The sequence below is a fragment of the Euwallacea similis genome, chromosome 2, assembly GCF_039881205.1.
Source record: "Euwallacea similis isolate ESF13 chromosome 2, ESF131.1, whole genome shotgun sequence".
Lineage (NCBI taxonomy): Eukaryota > Metazoa > Arthropoda > Insecta > Coleoptera > Curculionidae > Euwallacea > Euwallacea similis.
Genome location: NC_089610.1, coordinates 2995997 through 3015537, shown reverse-complemented (window position 1 = coordinate 3015537; position 19541 = coordinate 2995997). Strand labels below are relative to the sequence as shown.

The 19541-nt window shown below is 36.2% G+C and overlaps 2 protein-coding genes across 5 annotated transcripts; one reads left to right on the top strand and one right to left on the bottom strand.

Annotated features, from left to right (window-relative positions):
- The first annotated feature begins 74 nt into the window (after window positions 1-74).
- On the top strand, window positions 75-19265 carry Efa6 (Exchange factor for Arf 6). 4 transcript variants are annotated; one of them, XM_066405762.1, is made up of 17 exons: window positions 75-302; window positions 8429-8495; window positions 8774-8827; window positions 9718-10049; window positions 11462-11644; window positions 11698-11888; window positions 11975-12225; window positions 12886-13145; window positions 13203-13405; window positions 13459-13652; window positions 13703-13895; window positions 13953-14113; window positions 15585-15837; window positions 16035-16179; window positions 16234-16377; window positions 16440-16672; window positions 18970-19265. In XM_066405762.1, exons 1-17 carry the CDS (start codon window positions 168-170, stop codon window positions 19022-19024), a joined length of 3054 nt encoding a protein of 1017 aa, XP_066261859.1. In that variant the 5' UTR covers window positions 75-167; the 3' UTR covers window positions 19025-19265. The 4 variants fall into 4 exon arrangements, with proteins under 4 accessions (XP_066261859.1, XP_066261858.1, XP_066261857.1 ...); XM_066405761.1 differs by lacking the exon at window positions 18970-19265 and adding an exon at window positions 18468-18948 and having other exon boundaries at window positions 15606-15837; XM_066405760.1 differs by lacking the exon at window positions 18970-19265 and adding an exon at window positions 18468-18948.
- LOC136417899 (kunitz-type serine protease inhibitor BmKTT-2-like) lies at window positions 5824-6335 on the bottom strand. Its single transcript, XM_066403763.1, has 2 exons — window positions 6163-6335; window positions 5824-6105 (listed from the first exon to the last, which is right to left on the bottom strand). The coding sequence occupies exons 1-2, from the start codon at window positions 6296-6298 to the stop codon at window positions 5918-5920; spliced, it is 324 nt and encodes a 107-aa protein (XP_066259860.1). The 5' UTR covers window positions 6299-6335; the 3' UTR covers window positions 5824-5917.
- Window positions 19266-19541: the final 276 nt, after the last annotated feature.

The window sequence follows — 19541 nt, the reverse complement described above, 5'->3', positions numbered from 1 at the left end:
TATAACGTATGTCGGTTCTCAAAAAACAATCCTTCCTCCGGTCAGTGCTGCCCCCATGCGCCAAAGCATTGTTTTACTTATTAGTGAACGAGGTTATGTAGAGATATGGTAGAGTGCGAGTGTTGTGCAGAAAGTGTTAAAAATACCAAAATCAATGGTATCCGATAATGGCTGAAGAGTTGTTGGTAGTGTTAAATCGCAATGAAAATGCGGGATTAGGGTTTTCGTTGCTACAAAAACCGGGACTTCCACCCATAATTTATAATATTCTGGACGACTCCCCGGCGGCCGAGAGCGGAGAGGTGAGTGATTCGATTTTGTTTTGATGAAAAATCCAGTCCGCATTTGCCCGTCCGCTCCGACAGCTGGATAAACATTCGTTTGATTTTTGGATAATTTCAAGGAAATTTCCCCGTTTCAAACGGCATTTCTATCAAAATCCCAAAAATACCATCAAGGAAAACCTCTAGTTCCCACGAATCAATGTAAAATGAGCCTTTTCACCTTGACATCCAAACAGCTAACTGCAACATATTGTTCTTGAACTGTTTTTTATAACGTAAATAAACCAATTTGTTGTAATGTGTTCATTACATTACGCTTATGGAAACACTACCTCTAATGTCTATTTAATTACTATGCATTATCACCAATGCAGGCATGTCCAGAAGCCAAAGAGCACAGTGTCATTTAAACTTGAAATTAGTCATCAAACTCGCCGTTTGACCACTCGAAATTACGAAAACGTTTAGACAGCTGCAGCAACGTGGATTGACATTGGAATGCAGTTTAATGAAGTACCTAATTTAAATTATACCACTTTCTTGGTCAACCAGTATTATAACGGTGTCTCTGTTCAATAGAATACTCACAAACGTCCTTCTTGGATAATATGCAAAATTTGCAAATGACAAGAACACTTTGAAGGTCCAGGTTTCCAACTATTTGCAGGTCATTTTCAAGAAGATGAAAGTCATGACGAGTAATGTCAAGCAAGATCATGCTATTCAGAACTTGTTGAGTAAAACGTCCCAGTCAGCATACATAGTATGTTTAAGATAAGGATGTCTAGCAAGGGAGTTTGCAACCAAGTACAGAAATAAAACAATTAAATGATTAAAGCAATTTTATTTTAAAATTATTTTTTTCCAATATTATGTGCATATGAGTATTGCCCAAAAAGAAACCTGAAAACATGGCAATGTGTCATATTTTGGCAGTTTACTCACTCAATGAAAAGCCATGATAAGTGGAAATTTAAATCAAAAGAACAGTGCCATTCCTCACTACTGCAAGCTATTCTGGTGTTAATATCCCTATCATTAGATTAGTATGTAGCTTATTGAAATTAGACTGTTACATGACCTTCTCTACGTCTACATACTGCAAAATAGCCTTATCCTGTTAGTTAACTATATTTCTCTACTCCTATATTGTGGCATGTTAAATATTCTCTCTGTTTACAATTGTAAAGTAATTAATGTTAGGCGTCTACACAGGAGATAATGACATCAGGGAGGTGCCTATGTCTATTCTTAATTTAGATATTTGTAGTGGACATGAAATGTAATTTTAGCACTTTCCAGGTCCTTTTAAAATGATTAAAATGAACAAGGAACATTTTCATTGTAGCATATCGACCTTTTCACACTTTTCAGCCCTCAAAGACGAATATTTTCAAGGAGGACAGTGGCACAGCATATCGATTTGAAGTTTGGTTTCCGCAATACACCCAATTATCCGATGTTCTGCTGAGTGTTCCAATTGCTTTTTGGCCTATATATCCCCCTATTTCATTTTCGCCCAGTAATGATAGAGCCCCGTTAGGTCAATAAATTGTTTCCCCCCAAACGAAGTTACAATAAGCAATTTTCGAAGAACTAGTATTAGAGTTTTTGGGCTTGACCGCAGTGTTGTTAATGCAAAGTTGGGGGTAGGTTAAGAGCCCTTGTCAGGCAATGAATTTAGCTGCATTGTTTAAATTATGCGGTGAGGTCTGGAATGAGCAGGCGTCCAAATTCAGAGTTGGAATGTCAAAAAAAAAACATTTTGCCTGCATTCATTCGTCCAGCAACGTTGAAGTTAGTAAAATGGGAACATTTATCTAGATGTCGTGACCCGTGTTGATGAGCCCACAAAGGCCCTTATTATTTTGCTGTGAAAGGGAATGTGATTATTGAAAAAGCTATGAAATTGCATTTCTCAGTCACCTGACCCTGAAATTGGTTCTCCAGGATAAAAATAGCATTCACATTATAGTCAGTATTAAAATTTTACCCTGCCGGTAGGTACGCAACTAGGGTTATATTGTTCCTGTTTTTAATCACCATTAGATCAAAAATCTTTAAACTATTATCTTCCATAGATTTGAACGATGAAACAAGCTTCAATTGGGCAATTAAACCATAACCAATAGTTGTTACTATAAACCAGCCTATTTATGAATCAACAAAAAATGTATAACTTTCATAATACTTCTGGTTTTACTGAAGTGACTCGAAAAGGTGAACAATGTGAGAGATTTCCATATCCGCCCTGTAACCGGGTTAAAATGGCGTATTTGTCTAGGGCTTCAAAGAGTGATTGATTATCAAAATTAACCGCAACAAATTGAGCAGAAACGTGCAATGCTATTGAAACCGAAAATGTATTTGCGTATCAATCATTAGCATCGGTATGTCCTGAAGTATTAAAACCAAAATCGTATTTTACGACCGACCTAAAAATGGGTTAATTACGTTAGAGGACCGTTGGTGCCTTACAGGCACTACTTTTATCGGAGAGCTTTAGGAAATATCTTCTTTCCTCTCAGATTTTTATCCACTTTCTCCTCAGATTTTTTACTTCAATGTGACGAAAGTCTAATTAAATGGAGGATTTCATTTTTACCAGAAGTCTGAAATGGATGGATGTCTCATCAAAATTTTACTAGCAACTTGCGAAGTTTTACCCCCGATTTATGGCGAAATTGAGGGGGAGTTGAATTATGGAAGTATGAATTTCCTTCATTTTGTGTGTAATTTCATAGTTGATATTTGTTTGCGCAAAGTTCCCAGGCACAAAATTCATATCTAGGTCGGTAATGAATCAAGATATAAAATCTGATCGAGTACCTGAACGATCCGAGCAGTTTCGGTTAGAGGTTGAATTAATTGCATCTAGGATCCATAAATATTTTTAGTATTGAACAGCCCTGAAAATTGTCAATTCTACATTTGTATAATTGTAAGTGGGAAGTCGTGATTTGCTTTTTCCATCAGCTTCAAATCCCACCCTCCGTTTTCCCATTACGAATAACAACAACCCTCAAGTCTCAATACTCCTGTAAATGTCAGAGTTGAGGAATCTTAAGAGGAAATCAATTCGCCTTTGCATTCTAAATGATACGTTGTATCGAATAAATTGTGTGATTTTCTTGATTTTTCAAATTGCATGTTCTAAGACATGCAATTTAACATCATTTCCCACTCTCTAACCACCTAAGGCGGATAATCAATAACTGTAACTTCTAATCTCAAACTCGAGTAACCCCATATAAATCCCCAAGATTCCCAGGAAAAGCTCCTCGTGACCCACTAAACCGGTTTTGATGAATAACAAGCTCAGGGTGTTTTTGACGTAATTGAAGTTGAGACTCAAACTTTACAAGCCACCACCGGAAGTGTTTGAAGTTGGACTCACTTATCGCGGGGTGTATTGTATGGGTTACTATGTAAAGCCCAGCGTGTTAATTTACTGATAAGTTTATCGGTCCGACGCGGACCGTTGTTGTGAGTGTAAACAGTAATTCATTCATGAGGCAATAATGGCAACAATTACTATTACCTCACTGCCGGCATTAACCGGATGTTAATAGAAGCGATAAGGTTTTAAAACATGGCAATTGAAATGTCCGAATGATAAGTTTTTGGGGTGATTGTTGGATACGATGTTCCGCCACCGTTTAATATTAATATGTATATTATTATATAAATTTAAAAATTTGCGTAGGTTCGCATCAATTATTCCATTAGTTCTTGATGCAATGATGAAAGAATGGTTTTGTATTATGAGTCAGGACTAGCTTCAATTTAATTCTTGTTAAATTGGTAAATGATGTCAATATTAAGTAATCTCACTAATGGATTAATATTTAACGGAAACAGACAGCTTTTAAGACTAAAGCTGTGAAATCTTTTGTGTTCTTTTCCCGGTTAAATCCGACCCAATTTTACCTAAAACTTTCCCATTGTCGGAACACACGTATGTAGCAGCCTATTTGAAAACGCAAGATTTGCATACACTGAATACATTTGGCGAGCTTAACAAATATTATTTACGTCTCTTCATATTGTGCTAGGAACTGAATGAACTCAAAACAAACAAGGATTATTTATTATCGACGATAAAATGTACATTGTTTCTGGCCAAATAACAAATTGGCAAAAAATGCCCTATTACAACTGGGAAAATTAGACTGAGACATTATCACAAATGTGAGAATGGAAAACAAATAACCCTCTAAATCTGGGAAACTTCCTTTTCTGTGATAACATTAGAGTTTTATTGGAAGATATGAAGTCCCATTTCTGTGCCTGGATGTATAAAGTTAACCATAATTAAATTCTCCTAACGTTAATAAATTGTCTCGACATATATATGTATGTAGAAAAGGAAATCCAAAAATGGGTCGTTCATCATAATGCAGAACAATAACCTTTAAGGGATTGAAAATTGGCACTTAATGCACCTCCCCAACATAAATCAAGTACGTCGAGAGACTCGGAGTAGCAACTATCAGAATCAGCATAAAATATTCTCTTCTGTGACAAATCTTCTATATGCAGTGCTTTTAGGTCGAAGAAGGAGGTATGCATATTATGATGAATGGTTTGAATTTGAAACCCTCATGTCCCGACCTCTGTACAGCGTACATTGACGGTGTCCTCCTGCAGCGTTTCGCAGTTTTCGACTTTCTCGCATCGCAGTCTGTTCGATTGCCTGCCGGCAAACCGTTGCAGGAAAATTGTGGTGCCCGAGTATTCAGTCCGACTGCGGTTATGTGACGAAACTGCCAAATTCCCTTTAAATACGTTCGTTTGTTTTAAGGCGGTTTTCAACGCGATTGATTGACAGTTTATTTTACTCGTTTTGAGACGAATTTCTCTGGAACGACCCATTGATTTATGAGGATTTAGTGCTTAACAATTATTGCATATTTTTGTGGTAGGTGTCTGTTTGGTTGAAATAAAGTTAAATTATCATTGTTGATTTGAGAAATTTTATTTGCATTGTTGACAATTTAGCAAAGACCTATTTTCAGGATTTATACAGTACTTATCTCAGTTATGTGTGAGACATGAGATCTAAAATGAACCTTTTGAATTCCAAAAACAATAAAAGACATTATTAAGATCATTATTGTGGAAATTATTGACATTATGGTGAATGAAATTTTGCAGTTGAAAAAATAGTTTATACAACTTCTTTTGATCACATGGTGCAGGTCTTTCTTGTGCTATTTTACTCCTCGATTGCCATACACAATAATTCGTGTAATAAGCTCCTAATGGAATCTGTTACATAGACAGGTTCATTGTTAATTGTGTTGTGTTCCACAATAGGAGACAGTTAACCCTGCAGTAGCGGCAAGATGGGACAGATTAAAATCAAGCGAAACCTGATGGCAATATCCTTGAGTGTACACAAATTAAAGCTCGATATTAAACTATTCGTATCAGACACAACGTCGCCCATGTATGTACTAAATTTGGCAGTAACCCCAGCAAAATTGCCAAGCTCCTATTGATCTCTTCAACGTGCATAAATATTATATTAACACAGTTTTAAAAGCAAGAAATAACTTTTATTTTAAAACTAAACTAACACAGTTTGTTATTGTTATAATTTATTGTGTTTTTATTGGCATAGTTCATTTCTAAGAACAAACAATCTTGGCCTGCTTATTGCAGTCTCTCTCCGTCACAAAATTATTTCTCGAGGCTCCACAGCCTTTATAGAGGACTCTTTCACAACCTTTAAGCTTGTTGTTCCAGTGATAGGCGAAAGCTGGAGTCTCGTTATTGGAACATCGCATCCATTCGCTTTCATGCGGTCTATCACAATCTGGAAAACGTAGGCGAGATAGAAATAAGGGACTGATTTAGAGTCAGAAACACTTACCTGTCACGGCAAAATCTCGAAAAGATCCGTAGGATCCGTGAATTCGGCGTGTCAGATCAGGGACTTCTTGGATTACTTTGGATTCCACCCAGCAAAAGAGGGATAAGAAGAGAATTAAAACAGTGAAGATATTCATATTGAAAGATACTCAAGTAAATATTTCTCTGGGTTAAATACAAGAAACTTATCAGCGTGAGACAGGGATTTGATAACCTCATTAATCAAAATATTTTGATTTCAGGCGAAATATAAGCATGTTTGATGTAAATAATAATATAAAGCAAAATTGAAAACTTGAATAACACTCATTTTAGAAGGACGTCTTTTTAGGATTTTCTCTATCCTACTTCATTGCCATTCAACAAAAAAAGACAGTAATACTTTCCTATTATACCAATACACTGAGATTCTGAATCTTTAAAAACAAAAATGTTCTCTCTTCTGAAAATCGAAAAGGTGATAATTGAAATTGTAATTCGATACAAGCGAACGTCACCGTGAACCACTATTGCAAAAATTAAAAAAAGTAATAAAATCAGATAATATCATCATATTTATTTAAATAATGATTTAACATTCTAAAAACATCATAGTCCTAAATAATTGACATTTCCTCCGACAGTGCGAGACAGCACTGTTAGTGACGGATACTACGGGGAAGGGGCGTTTTTACTTAATCATGCATTAAGCCCTTTTAACAAATATTCGTTTAATATTCATCATGTTGACTTCTTCGAACCATCAATAAAGGACATTTATTAAAATACACTTATTGAAGAAACTTTAGTACTCATTAATGTAATTTTATTGAAGCCGAAGTTCACCACCTGACTTCGATTTTGCCGTCGTAGTATTAGATCCTCTTCCCTTTGATAGTCTTGCATAATCAACTCGATATACACAATACCACTCCAAAAAAGTTTAATTAGAGTTTTATATATTTTAAAGTAGTTATGTCATTGTTTGTAAGTATTTTATCATAAAGTAAAATATTCTAATTAGTTAATAGTTAATTATAATTGTAAAAACAACGTAATTATGGTACTGGCATCATGCAAATCATTGACAATTTATACACAAAACTCGTATAGTTTCTACTACTGACGGTTCAAAAAAGTTTCAAAAAAGACAAAAACGGATAATGGAATATTTTAAAGTGGAAATGGAACGTATTGCTTAACACAATATGGCAAAATACACATGTTACCAGTGAAATAAACATAACATAGTGATTTGCAATAAACGCCAATGTGTCCTTTGAATGTTGATTGATTTATAAATATAAATTGCCTAAAGGAGCTATCATCGCCTTTTTCGTATTGATTGATTTATACGACTGCAATCCTAGTTGTTACATACTTTTCTGCAATCAGTCATAAGTTTTGTAAATTTTTAATCGGTAAAGTATCAGTGATGGAAGCTTCCAAGTTACAGAATACGGGTAATTTCATGGTTAAAGACAAAGACTTAAGGGCGCCGAAATGGGATTTAGGGGCAGTTTCAAGCGCCCTATTATTGTATCTGAGAATTAAAGAATATTAGCCGTTCTCTCAATTATTTGCAGCGGATCGATGTGAACTCGTAATTGCACGTGTTGAATTTGAGTCTCAGGGGATTTATCAAGAAGTTATTTCAGCTGATTTAATTGTGAGCTTTAAAACTTAAAGCGGATACGGAATTTGAATCAATTAATAAAGTTTTAGATGCGAATGTACGCGAAAATTTCTACAGCTATTCATAGCTGTGCAGGTCTTAATTAACAAACTTAATTAACTAGAAATAAATATACTACAAATAATGTAGAATGTTATGGAAGTAACAGTAAACATTTCGTAGATTCTATTTTTTTTTTTGTTCTTTTTTAATAAAAGGTCACGATGATTAAGCGGCATTTTAGGAGTCCACAAAACCTTGGCTTTTCGCACTCGTATACGTTTAAAGTGACAATGTCCCAAGCCGATTTATATTTCATGCACAATTTTGCATTTTGCCTGGAAAATAGTCACCATCCCGGAAATTCCATTAGGCCCAGTTGCTATATTATGCGCAGAGTGGAGTTTTAATCCCCGGGCGACTTTCTGGCGGAAAAATAAATTACTAAATGAAGTCGGGAGTTAAAGGAAAATTCACACAGCACAATTTCGCTGCCAATCAAACGTTAATTTCAAAGCCCTTTTGTTTCCTCAATTAAACTAGTTAAAGGGTGCCTGAGTAATGTAGTTTATGAAATTTTGCCATAATGAACGATTTGTTTTTCTGGTTTTAGGTCCAAGTCGGAGATGTGATATTAAAAGTAAACGAAACAGACGTAATTAAGTACAGCACGAGGGAGGGTAAGTCAATGCCAATCTAGGATTTCAATTTAAATCCATGCTTCTATGATTGTTTTAACGTTTCTCTTTTTTCCTCTATTCATTCGTCATTGAGAAACGAATTCAATCCACTTACAGCAGCTTTCCCTAAAGTCCGCAAAAATATTTAGCTGGAAGTTTTCTCATTACGCAATGCAGCATCTGCCTAACTGTTTTTGTGGCAAGTTATGTAATTAATCAGCTGTCACTCACAAATGCATCACATAATGTTTAATAATACACACATTTTTGCTTTTCAGTTCTAAAATGCCTGCGATTATCTTCAGACCCAGTTACACTAAAAATTAAACGCGGTAAGCCACTATACCATCACCATGTTTCAGCCTGGTTCCATATGCTTAATGTGAGTTATGGAATCACGGTCAAAGTGAGATAATATTTGGGGTTAAAATCCCGCGTATCCATCTGCTTAAAGTTTTAATCTCTGTTGTTCATGCATTAACCCCAGGTATAACCTTGTGTTAGCTTTAAGCTTCAGCTTTCTTCTTTTCGAATTTCAGAGAATTCCGTACATTTTGGGAGACATTTCTTGAACGTGGTTAAAATTAATAGTCAGCTTTCGTTCACGTGAACCTACTTCAATACCTCGCTATTGATTGATAGCAAACTGATCAGTCATCAGTATATTATATTATTAAAGCGATTTGGGTCAATACCTACAGGTAGGAGCTGATTTATCGTAATAACGCAAAGAGAATCGATTGACGCAATAGTGCTGTTATTGTTTATAATATTTTCTGCAGGGATTTACTTTGAAGTGTTAATTAAAAGTAATGGCCTGAGGTCTGGAAATGTGCCAGCGTTTGTTAAAATGTAGCCGGTTCTCTCCTGTTTTGGAGGCGAAGTAACAGACCTACTGAAAACACTTAAGTAACTTAACTATAATTTTCGTTTTTCGAACCATAAATAATTAATTAAAACGCCCTTGGCAAGAAGCAAAGGAATTGTTGTCGTTAAGCCGGGAGCCTCTGATAAAACAGGAAATCGATTTTGTTTCCATCCTCCGAGAGTCGTTTAACGACCACTAGGCCAAACAGTCAAGTTCTTTTCAAAAAGTGATACCTGCTTAAAAGCAATTTTACAGTCTTTTTGCCAGAAAATTTTCCCTACGTTTCTAAAGGGACACTTTTTCTGCATAATACTAACCAAGCACTATAATAAGATAATTCAAAATCATCTCTAGATCCGAAGATTAAATCTACGGTCCGCAAACACCTTCAATCGACAACAGGGCCAGACCAAGGGCCCCGAGAACGGTCCCCCCTAGCCAACAAAGGGCGGCCAGAGCCGGCCGTGCACCGGACACACCATGGGCGGCATTTGGCCGCCACAAATGGCCGACTGCCGCCGGAACACGAGCCCCTTTTGTTGGAACACGAACGTCTTCAAGGGGAACCACAGCTCCCCAAAATGGGCGCACCCAAGTTTGAGGCCTACATGATGACTGGTGAACACATACTCAATATTTCCAGGATGCCACAGACTACTAGCATAATTCCCAAGCAACAAAAGAAGGTAAGAATTATTGGGGAAAATACGTCAAGATTTGCCTTTTTATTTGTTGACATTATGGTGAAGGAATTTTCTCAAGTTAATGTATATCGGTTGCTTGATAATCTTTTGTATATTATAATTATTACGTAACCAAAAATTCAAAACAGTATAATAATTATTGTCGAACACAGTAGAGAAAGTCTATGTATCTGGGAAAATTTCTTGATAATATAGTGAATGTGCATATTTTTAAATCGTTTTTAGTTACAATTTTATGTTTCGTTCATTTATTTAGAAGATATTTAACGGATATTACCCATTTCATCAAAAATGGGCGAATGCGCAATTGTTTAATGAGAAAATATGGATCCCATATACATTTTTTATGGGTCCAAAGTAGAAAACGTGTAGAAAAGGACTCATATCTCATAAATAACAATATACAGGCGGCTCTTTCCATCTTACAGAGCAGTTTGTGGACTGCTTTCTCTCTTTCTTTTCCTAAAATTTGTTTTAAATACAGTTAAGTTTTTTTTAAATCTCAACAGATTCACTTTGGATGAATTTGATCAAAGTATTTAATTGGTTTAATAAAGTAATTATTTGTGTTATTCTTTGGACTTAACGTGTCCTTTTCTGGCATGAGATAACATTTAATAAATTTGTTAATTAATGGACCCAATTTTTAACCAAGAATATCCAATACTCTACTTCTTGAAACTAGCTCTTTAAATATCTTAACACATTTCGGAAATCTTTCATGATTACATGGGTAATTTTTACCTCAACTGCAAACAGAACTTCTACACTCTCAGGACACAATCCATCCGACAAAATTAGAAATTCAAATCCGGGACGAATGCACAAATTCTCGTTACTTATACTCGTCATGAAGGAGGTTTTTAATGCAAATAGAAGAATAATATTATAATTTCAAATCCCCTCGACCTAACTGAAGCACCTGGTCCCCTAAAATTAGTTCACAACTCAAAGGAAAGTTCAAGAAGTGGTGATACAACGTTGAAAAATTATGCGATATTAACATGGCAATCAAGGTCGTTTTTTTAAGTAAAAAAATCGTTATCCAATTAATATTTTAATCTTTGACGTACGTAGTATTAACACAATTGTTACCTTTCTGATAACTGTAGATAGTAAAAATGATAGGCTTGTTGTATTTATTTATTATGGATAATAGTAAATTACTCATTGCGCATTTGTTTATAAATTATCTTGTAACTCTCGCGCTTTTCGAATAGGTTCATGTTGAATTTAGGTTTTTTTACACCAATGTAAAATGCGTTTTATGCTTCCAATAATAATATGCTGACTTGCCACTATTTGAAGGGTTTGAAGGTGAGTCAAAGTGCGTGGTTTATTAGAAAATTTATATTCATTTAAAAAAATTTCAAGAATTTTCGTTTTGTTTTAAGGCGGACCATTCAAGGTACCATAACAGCCACGCTCACCATTTGCGGCATCAGCCCAAAGAACATAACTCAGTGCCAAATAGCCCCAACGAGACGGACCTGAGCCGAGGGGGTCGTTCATCGGGGCCTAACTCGGCGCACACTTCTCCCGTAGGGGGCGCTCGAAAGGACCATCCTCCGGTACAAGTAAGCTACCACTTCAAACTCAAATTCAAGACTTAAATTCATGGTAATTGCAGCATTCACCTCAAGATGCTTATCCGGCTAACAGTTTCGTTCGAACCAGCCGGAGCGAGGATCAGCTTCAGATCCAGAATAATTTGGGCGGTGCCGTGAGCACAGCCAATTCAGAGGCGGACGAAGATGTCGCCAGCTCTTTAAATACGCTTCTAGATACTCGGCCTGATTCGGCTAATAGTGATAGCGATAGGTAAATAAAAAAGCATTCACATTAAAATTAACAAGACTGTCAAAATTTTCTATTGAGAAACCTCTGAGGAGAATAAATTTTTGCAGGATCGTATGGACGTATAATGCCCCAATTTCTGAATTGCACAAATTGGGCCATACGTTGTCCAATGGCAGCAGCTCGTCGCATAACAGCAACACGTCAGCCTCAAGTAGTCCTCTGCACACGGGTTCCCCAAATTCTCCCACATCTGTGTCTTCCTCTGTGATGTCGAGCCAGTCGGGTTCCCGTCGCGCTCCCTATACAGTGACCACTGGTCTGCAGCAACAGCAAACGCTTGATTTCAGTGTTTCGGAAGGTAAGTAGATCATCAAGATTTTTTTAAAGAAGACCCTTGTAGTTTAAAGTGAATGGAGCTAATATACGGAGTATTTCATAAACATGTAGCATAAGTTGCTTCTGTTTCTTAACATGCACTTTAAGAATTGCTTCCGGCTATAGGGTATTTTGGATATGTATTTTCATATGGAATAGTAACTCTTAAAACCCTACACACTGTTCGGTTGTACGTAATACTTCTATTTCATACTTGTTACATAATATACTATTTTGTCGCCAAATATCAAAGTTATAGAAATATACGGCTAGTTGGGCACTGAACGATGATACGGTTAATTACGATAATTATAGAAAAATGCATTAGTCAATATTTCTTGTTTCATTCACATTTCTTCTATTTGAATGCCACGAGAGATAACTATTACTTATCGCCCTGACTGGACACATTTCAGCATTATTAATAGTGCATTCATGTGTGCTTCTGCACGCGTTATTTTGACTTGATTGTTACTGATTATAAGGCTCTCTTGTTAATCTATTTTATGCAGTAATAATATGTTTACTAGAAAGGACAATATTTTTCATTCCTTTCTCAATTTCTCAAGTAGGTACTCAAACAAAAAGAATGTTTACGAGACATGAAAGTTAGATAATAACCTAGTAATTCTTATTTTTTCAGCTATTTCCAACATTTCCAGTCCGGACTACCACGACGACGATGACAGCGTGGGCATTCGTGACTACGTCATGGAGATCAGCGATCATAGCGATAGCGACAGCACGCTGCTCGGTCCAGAACCGGGTAAAAGACGTGCCAATTCTAGAATTCCTAATGAGGGGGCTGCGCCAAGCGATCACAAGATCGTGATCCAGGTGCGTGGTCCCCATGACAAAAGAGGTCTAGACAATGGAGACAGTGTTTTGGATCAAGTTATTTCGGTACTAAACATTTTTCTAGACATTCTTTTCAGGTCAAATTATATTTTAACAATTTAGGAGGTGAATGAGGAGGAAGGCAGGGAGGATGACAAGAGGTCGTCGCCTCAATCCTCGGAGGACGAAAGCGATGTGGACAGTTTGCATAGTTTCCATTACTCGCCGAAGGCAGTTGATATGCCTTCGGCCATTAGGTTAGCGAAGAGATTGTACGGTTTGGACGGGTTTAAAAAATCCGACGTGTCGAGGCATCTCAGTAAAAAGTAACAATTCACTTACATCCCAAAAATCTTTTTTTAATAAAATTCTCTTCCAGCAATGACTTCAGTAGGGCTGTGGCAGAAGAATACTTAAAATACTTTAACTTCGAGAAAGATACCTTAGATATAGCTTTAAGAAAGTTCCTTAAACAATTCTCCTTGACCGGCGAAACGCAGGAGCGTGAAAGAGTGTTAGTGCATTTCTCTAAAAGATATTTGGACTGCAATCCTGGATCGTTTAACTCACAAGGTCAGCTGCAGCGATATTTCCACTGCACAATTGAAAACCAAAAATTTCAGATGCGGTGCATACACTTACGTGCGCAATCATGCTTCTAAATACCGACCTGCACACTCAAAACGTGGGCCGGAAAATGAATTGTGCCGATTTCATCGAAAACCTCAATGATCTGAATGAGGGCGAGAACTTCTCCAAGGACATATTGAAGCATTTGTATCACGCTATCAAAGGCCATCCTTTAGAGTGGGCTCTGTAATTAGTTACTATAATAGGAAAGTTGTTCAAAATGTTTAGTGTTTGATCTTACAGGGACAATGACGACGGGGATGTGGGGCAGTCGCATTTGAGGAATAATGAAGTGAATTTGTTAGGAAACCCCTTCCTGGATGTGCCAAACTCATCGAATGCAGTGGAGTACAAAAAGGGTTATGTGATGCGGAAGTGTTGCTACGAAGCCAATGCCAAAAGAAGTGAGTATGTTTTAAATTGCAAATTAATATAAGACCTCCCAGTAGCTTCCAATAAATTAAGTACTTGTTCTCGTTGAAAATTCAGAAAGTATCCTGGGTAAATCTGGCCCATATTGGTGTTTTAATTTCTTCAGTAACTTGGTATATGTTAGGTTGCCTGCAATTATGGGTAATTTATACGTTTATATAATTAATGGTCATCCTTAGAAATTAAAAACGTATAGAAAATATGCTGGGAGTAATTTTTCTTCGTGTATGCTGTATTTTCTGGTGATGGATAGTGGGCAAAATAACCTACTTAAAATAGTGAAACAGCTTATTAACAAAAAGACGTATTAGCGGAATTATTTCAGTTATAAATACCAATATTCTGTAATGTGCCTGCAAATTTTTTTGCGTTTACCATATAAATTAACCTTCACAAACATTGTCATGCGTAGAAGCACTGGCAACTAATATTTCGCTCATTTGCCACAACTATGAAAGTAATTAAAAACTATTTATTTTAATTTTTATTAAAAAAATCTGCGCCACTGTTAGCTGAAGTTCAGTAACGTAGTTGACTCTTGTTCTTAAACATTTTTTCGGGTACTTAGGTATTTATTTACTTCCCAGTGGGTAATTTGATAGAAGTAATAATTTTTCTTTAAAGAATTAATACATTTTCAATGAAATTCATATACTTTGAACTTGGTGAAAAAATCTGCGACTCGGATTATAAGTTCCAATAGCGTTGCAAATTCCTCTAAATTTTTTATCTCCAAATTTGCTGTAACCTTTCTGTAAGCTTAGATATATGTTTCGTTCAAGATTTCATATGTTTTAAAATTAAAAATTAAATTCTTCTATAATGAAATTTTAAAAAATCTACGACACTGTCTTCGGATTGCAGTAACAAGGCTGAATCTTGTTACCAACAATTTCCCTAAGTATGTTGGTTCTATCACCCTTTAAAACCAAATATATTTCATTTAAAAAAATAGTATTGGTTAAATTAAAAACAAATTAATTTCTTTTGTGCTTTCTGGGCCAATATTCTTCGAATTCCAATGACGTAGCTGAATCTTGTCCCATTTTACCTTTCAACTTATCATTCCATAGACGTAAATACATGCGTATCTTTTAAAAATCGATGATAACATCTAAAAAGTATTTAAAACAAAATTCCCGAAATACCTTATCTCTTGCAATTTCCAACATTATCATATTTTCGCCATCTTGTATCTAATTTTACTCTTCTTTCTCAATTCAAGCAAGGAAAATCTTATTAAATTCGGTCATTTTTGGCATATTTCTACCTCAGTAATTCTTTTATAAGCATCTTTGTGGATGATTTTACCAAACTGAACAAACTTTCCTAGTTTTGGCAACTATTTCAAGGCAACATCCACTAACTCTACAGGGACACACCCGTAGAATAGCATTCTAGACCTTGCAAAGCATGTAGCAATACAATAGCGCTGTTTCGAAGGCCTCTGCTGCGTTTTTCTAGCGCCGTTCCACAAGCGCAGCTGGAAGATGTTCTACTGCACACTCAGAGACATGGTCCTGTATCTGCATAAAGATGAGAACGGATTTCGTAAGAACCAAATGGGCGGCGACAATTTGCACAATGCCATCAGAATACACCATGCTCTAGCTACCAAGGCGCAAGATTATACCAAGAAGCAGTATGTGTTTCGACTCCAGACAGCTGATCAAGCGGAGTATCTTTTTCAGACAAGGTTAGTTGAAAAAATAGTACCCTAACGATAGGTTAATACATTGGGTAGGACGAAACGTTGGCAATATTAAAAAATGTGCCAACACTTCACTAGTGAATTTGCAGCGACCATATTTTTTGATCGTTTTTCTTTCGTACTCATATGTCACTCCGTCATGTTACTATTTTGATGAAATTTCAAGATTTTGAATTTCACAGTGACTCCAAGGAATTGCAATCGTGGATAGATACTGTTAACTTTGTTGCCGCTAGTTTCTCGGCCCCCCCACTCGAGGCTGCAGTGGGGTCCCAGAAGAAGTTTCAAAGGCCGCTCTTGCCCTGCAGCCATACAAAACTAAATTTGGTAAAAGTTATATATGTCGCTTTAAGATATAAAATGAATTTAGTGTAATTCCAGCGCGAACAACTGGAAGATCACGAGGAGAGAGTAGTGAGACTGGAAACCACGTTGGAGGATCACAGAAAGAACCCGCCCGATAAAGGCGCCAAATCTCTAGTAGTTCAAAACTACAAGGAAAAAGAAGCTTATCTGGTATTTGAGGTATACTTCTCTTCCTCGCCTTATAACATAAATTTTACTTACTATTTTGTTATTTGTTTTAGATTAAACGGTACCGTACCTACGCTTACATGCTGCGATCACGAGCCCCCGCTCCCATCAACCCCCCGATAATCGAAACCGCCCCCGCAGTACGATTGGCCCAAAACAGCATCGGGGAGGTGGACGAATCGGTAACCTCCCCTCAACAAAGTCACGTGTTGGTGGTGGAGGGCAATGGGGGCGGCTTAGTGCCACCCCCCATTCCGGAACGTAGATCGTCACCAGTTACAAACAGGTACAGCTACAGACAGGCCATCTACAGTGGGAGCGGAGAGATAGATTGACGTAGTTTGGTGTTTGGGTGTGGTGCCGGGGGGTTTTGGGTGTGAGCTTGATTTGGTTTGGTCGAGTGTCCTTTTGGACGTATACAGGGTGGATGGTGTTTCAGTATTGGCAAGTCTAGTGTAGCAGAGGAGTTAAACCTGCTTAGTGTCCGCTGTATGTTATACTTGATTATTATTGCATTTGCCAGAAGTATTAGATTTTTACTATACACGAAAAAGTCACTGCTCCAGTGATTCTAGACGATTTAGATGCTCTTTTTAATAACACAACACTTTTACCTAATGATATTCCTAATTTATATTTACTTTATTTATTGTTTTTTACTTAGTTTTACTTTATTTGCACCACTTGATCTGTTTTTACACGTATTTGTTTGTTTAGACTTGTGTTTTATTGTGATGTTTCGCAAAAATTAATTAAAGTCTGGCAACATGATGCAGGAAATTTTTCAACTGCCATATTTGATGACCTCTCTCGCACGTGTCAGCAATCTATGGCGGTCAACAAATGAATGCCGCAATGTTGTCATTAAACGACAAGTTCGATTAAAAATACTCAATAAATGCTTTCTGGCCATAGTGGAAACATTTCTTTGTTAAAGCTCATTACTTTAGAGCTTGTAATTTATTGTAATGTTTTGCAAAATTTAATTGAGGTCTGGCAACATAGCGCTGAAAGTTTTCAACAGTTGTCTCTCTTACATTTAAGAGTCAGCCACCTACACCGGCCATGCCAGTTTGACAAATTATGTCGCGATGTTGCCGTTGAAATTGTCTTTAACCAGCGATCTAAAAAAAAGTGAACGTAGCATTCTGTTTTACAGCTTTGTCGACTCTTTTTGACAAATTAGGTACTAATTCATCGCGGTGAAATAGAAGGAAGTGACGTCATAAAAGTACTTATAATATATAGCGGCCTTCCGCCATGTCGACAAATGTTTGCTACATTAAGCAATTCTAGACCGTTATCTTTAATCGACGAATTTGATCAAAAATACTTGAAAAAAATGATTTCTGACAATAGCGGAAACAATGTATATGCTTCTGTTGTTTATAAGTATCGTCAGGTTTTGGATACACCAAACAAACACGACGTTATCGACGAGAGGAGAAGTCATCTCGGATAGTTATAGGGGCTGTGAACATTAAGTAGCTAATAACGAAACTGTAATTGTGATTCTTCAATCACAGGCACAGTTTTTAACGTAAAATATTGTCGTTGTGCCATTGGCGAATTACACGGGGAGAAATAAAGTATATCTTATGAGAAATTTAAGTAATGTAGGGTGTAGATATTTATTTTTATTATAAAATTACAATTTCAGATATAGGAGTATTTATACCATCTGAATGCATAATCGAGTTGCTTCTTCACAAGTTTTGAAACCCATTGAGCAGACTTGATAAGACGTCAAATTAATTAATTAATCACAAATAAGTCAGGGATTATTTTTGGTTGAATTGCACAGATTAGGAGCTTACTTAAATCTTCATTAAGGCCAAATAAGTGGTATCACACTAATAATTTTGCTCTTAAGTGTCTGTAATCAGGGATTTTAAGTGATCTTTACTCCCTGAGAGAATATTGTAGAAATGGCTGGGAAAGCTTTGTAGGGGTGCTGCGACAATAAATCAATTACACAATAACACCAAAGAAATATTCAATACTGAATTTGCACGATAAACTCCGGTGGGGGATTTCATAACCTTGCGATTTGGTTCTACCATACTATTACTGTGTTCTAGGCGTTCCCCGTCTTCCAAAAAGAAGCCGCAAAACAATGTTCACTTGGTAAACTATATGGACGTAGGATCGCATCTTTGTTACTAAGTTGTTAAGCTCCTAATCTGTATTTGGTTTCTTTTGTCTTGCTATCATCAAGCCGTCTACCTAACCATAGTGTGGATAAAGAGACATCTATTATTGGTTGCCTTGACATTTGACAACAATGTACCACACGTCAAATTAGTGTTTTATATAGAAACTATATCGTAAACCTTTAAAATATAATAATTAACCGTAATAAGTGTACGAACAGAGATGTAATATATTGAGAAACTAGATACTTAAACGATCATTACTACACTAGATTGTATTGTAGAAAATGGGGTGTTAAATCATCATCGTTCATTCAAAGTGGTGATTTACCCACGAGAAAGTAATTTTCTTTTGGAAATCAAATATGATATTATTTGTTAAAAGTATAAATAAAAATTTTAATTACAAGGCATTCTTTTATTGTTGTAGGTGTAGTATTACTTTTGTGCACATTACTTTCTGCCATGCCGAAAGCTCTATCTAATGCCCATCAAGGTTCGTTTAGTTCTTAATTATCGACAATGATATTCATCGCTTCTCTTTCTCGCAAAATCGTAACGTAGAAATACATTCTCTTATTACGCATTCCGAGTTCAATTTTCAACGGTTTTTGAGATCCAAAATCATCAATAAAACAGTAAGTATATTACCTAAAGTACTTAGTAGTATTTGAGTTTTGTAGGTAATAAGATAATGTATTTTTCTTTTTATGTTGCGCATGGAATTAACTAACATCACTAGAACTGACTGCATGATGATGACTTATCTTTTTTTATTTTTCCAGATTCACAGCTCTTTATTCCTGCTAATAATCACTAATCAGTATTACAATGGGTTTACTTAAGATTAATTCTATTTATATGCATAAACCAAAATAATACTCTTTCATTGCGTGGCAGCTTTACTTTCACATAAAAATGCCACAAGATGAACTAATCATCCATAATCGTTTATTTTATTTATATCTCACTTCCTTGCATAGGAAATCGACCACGGAGTGA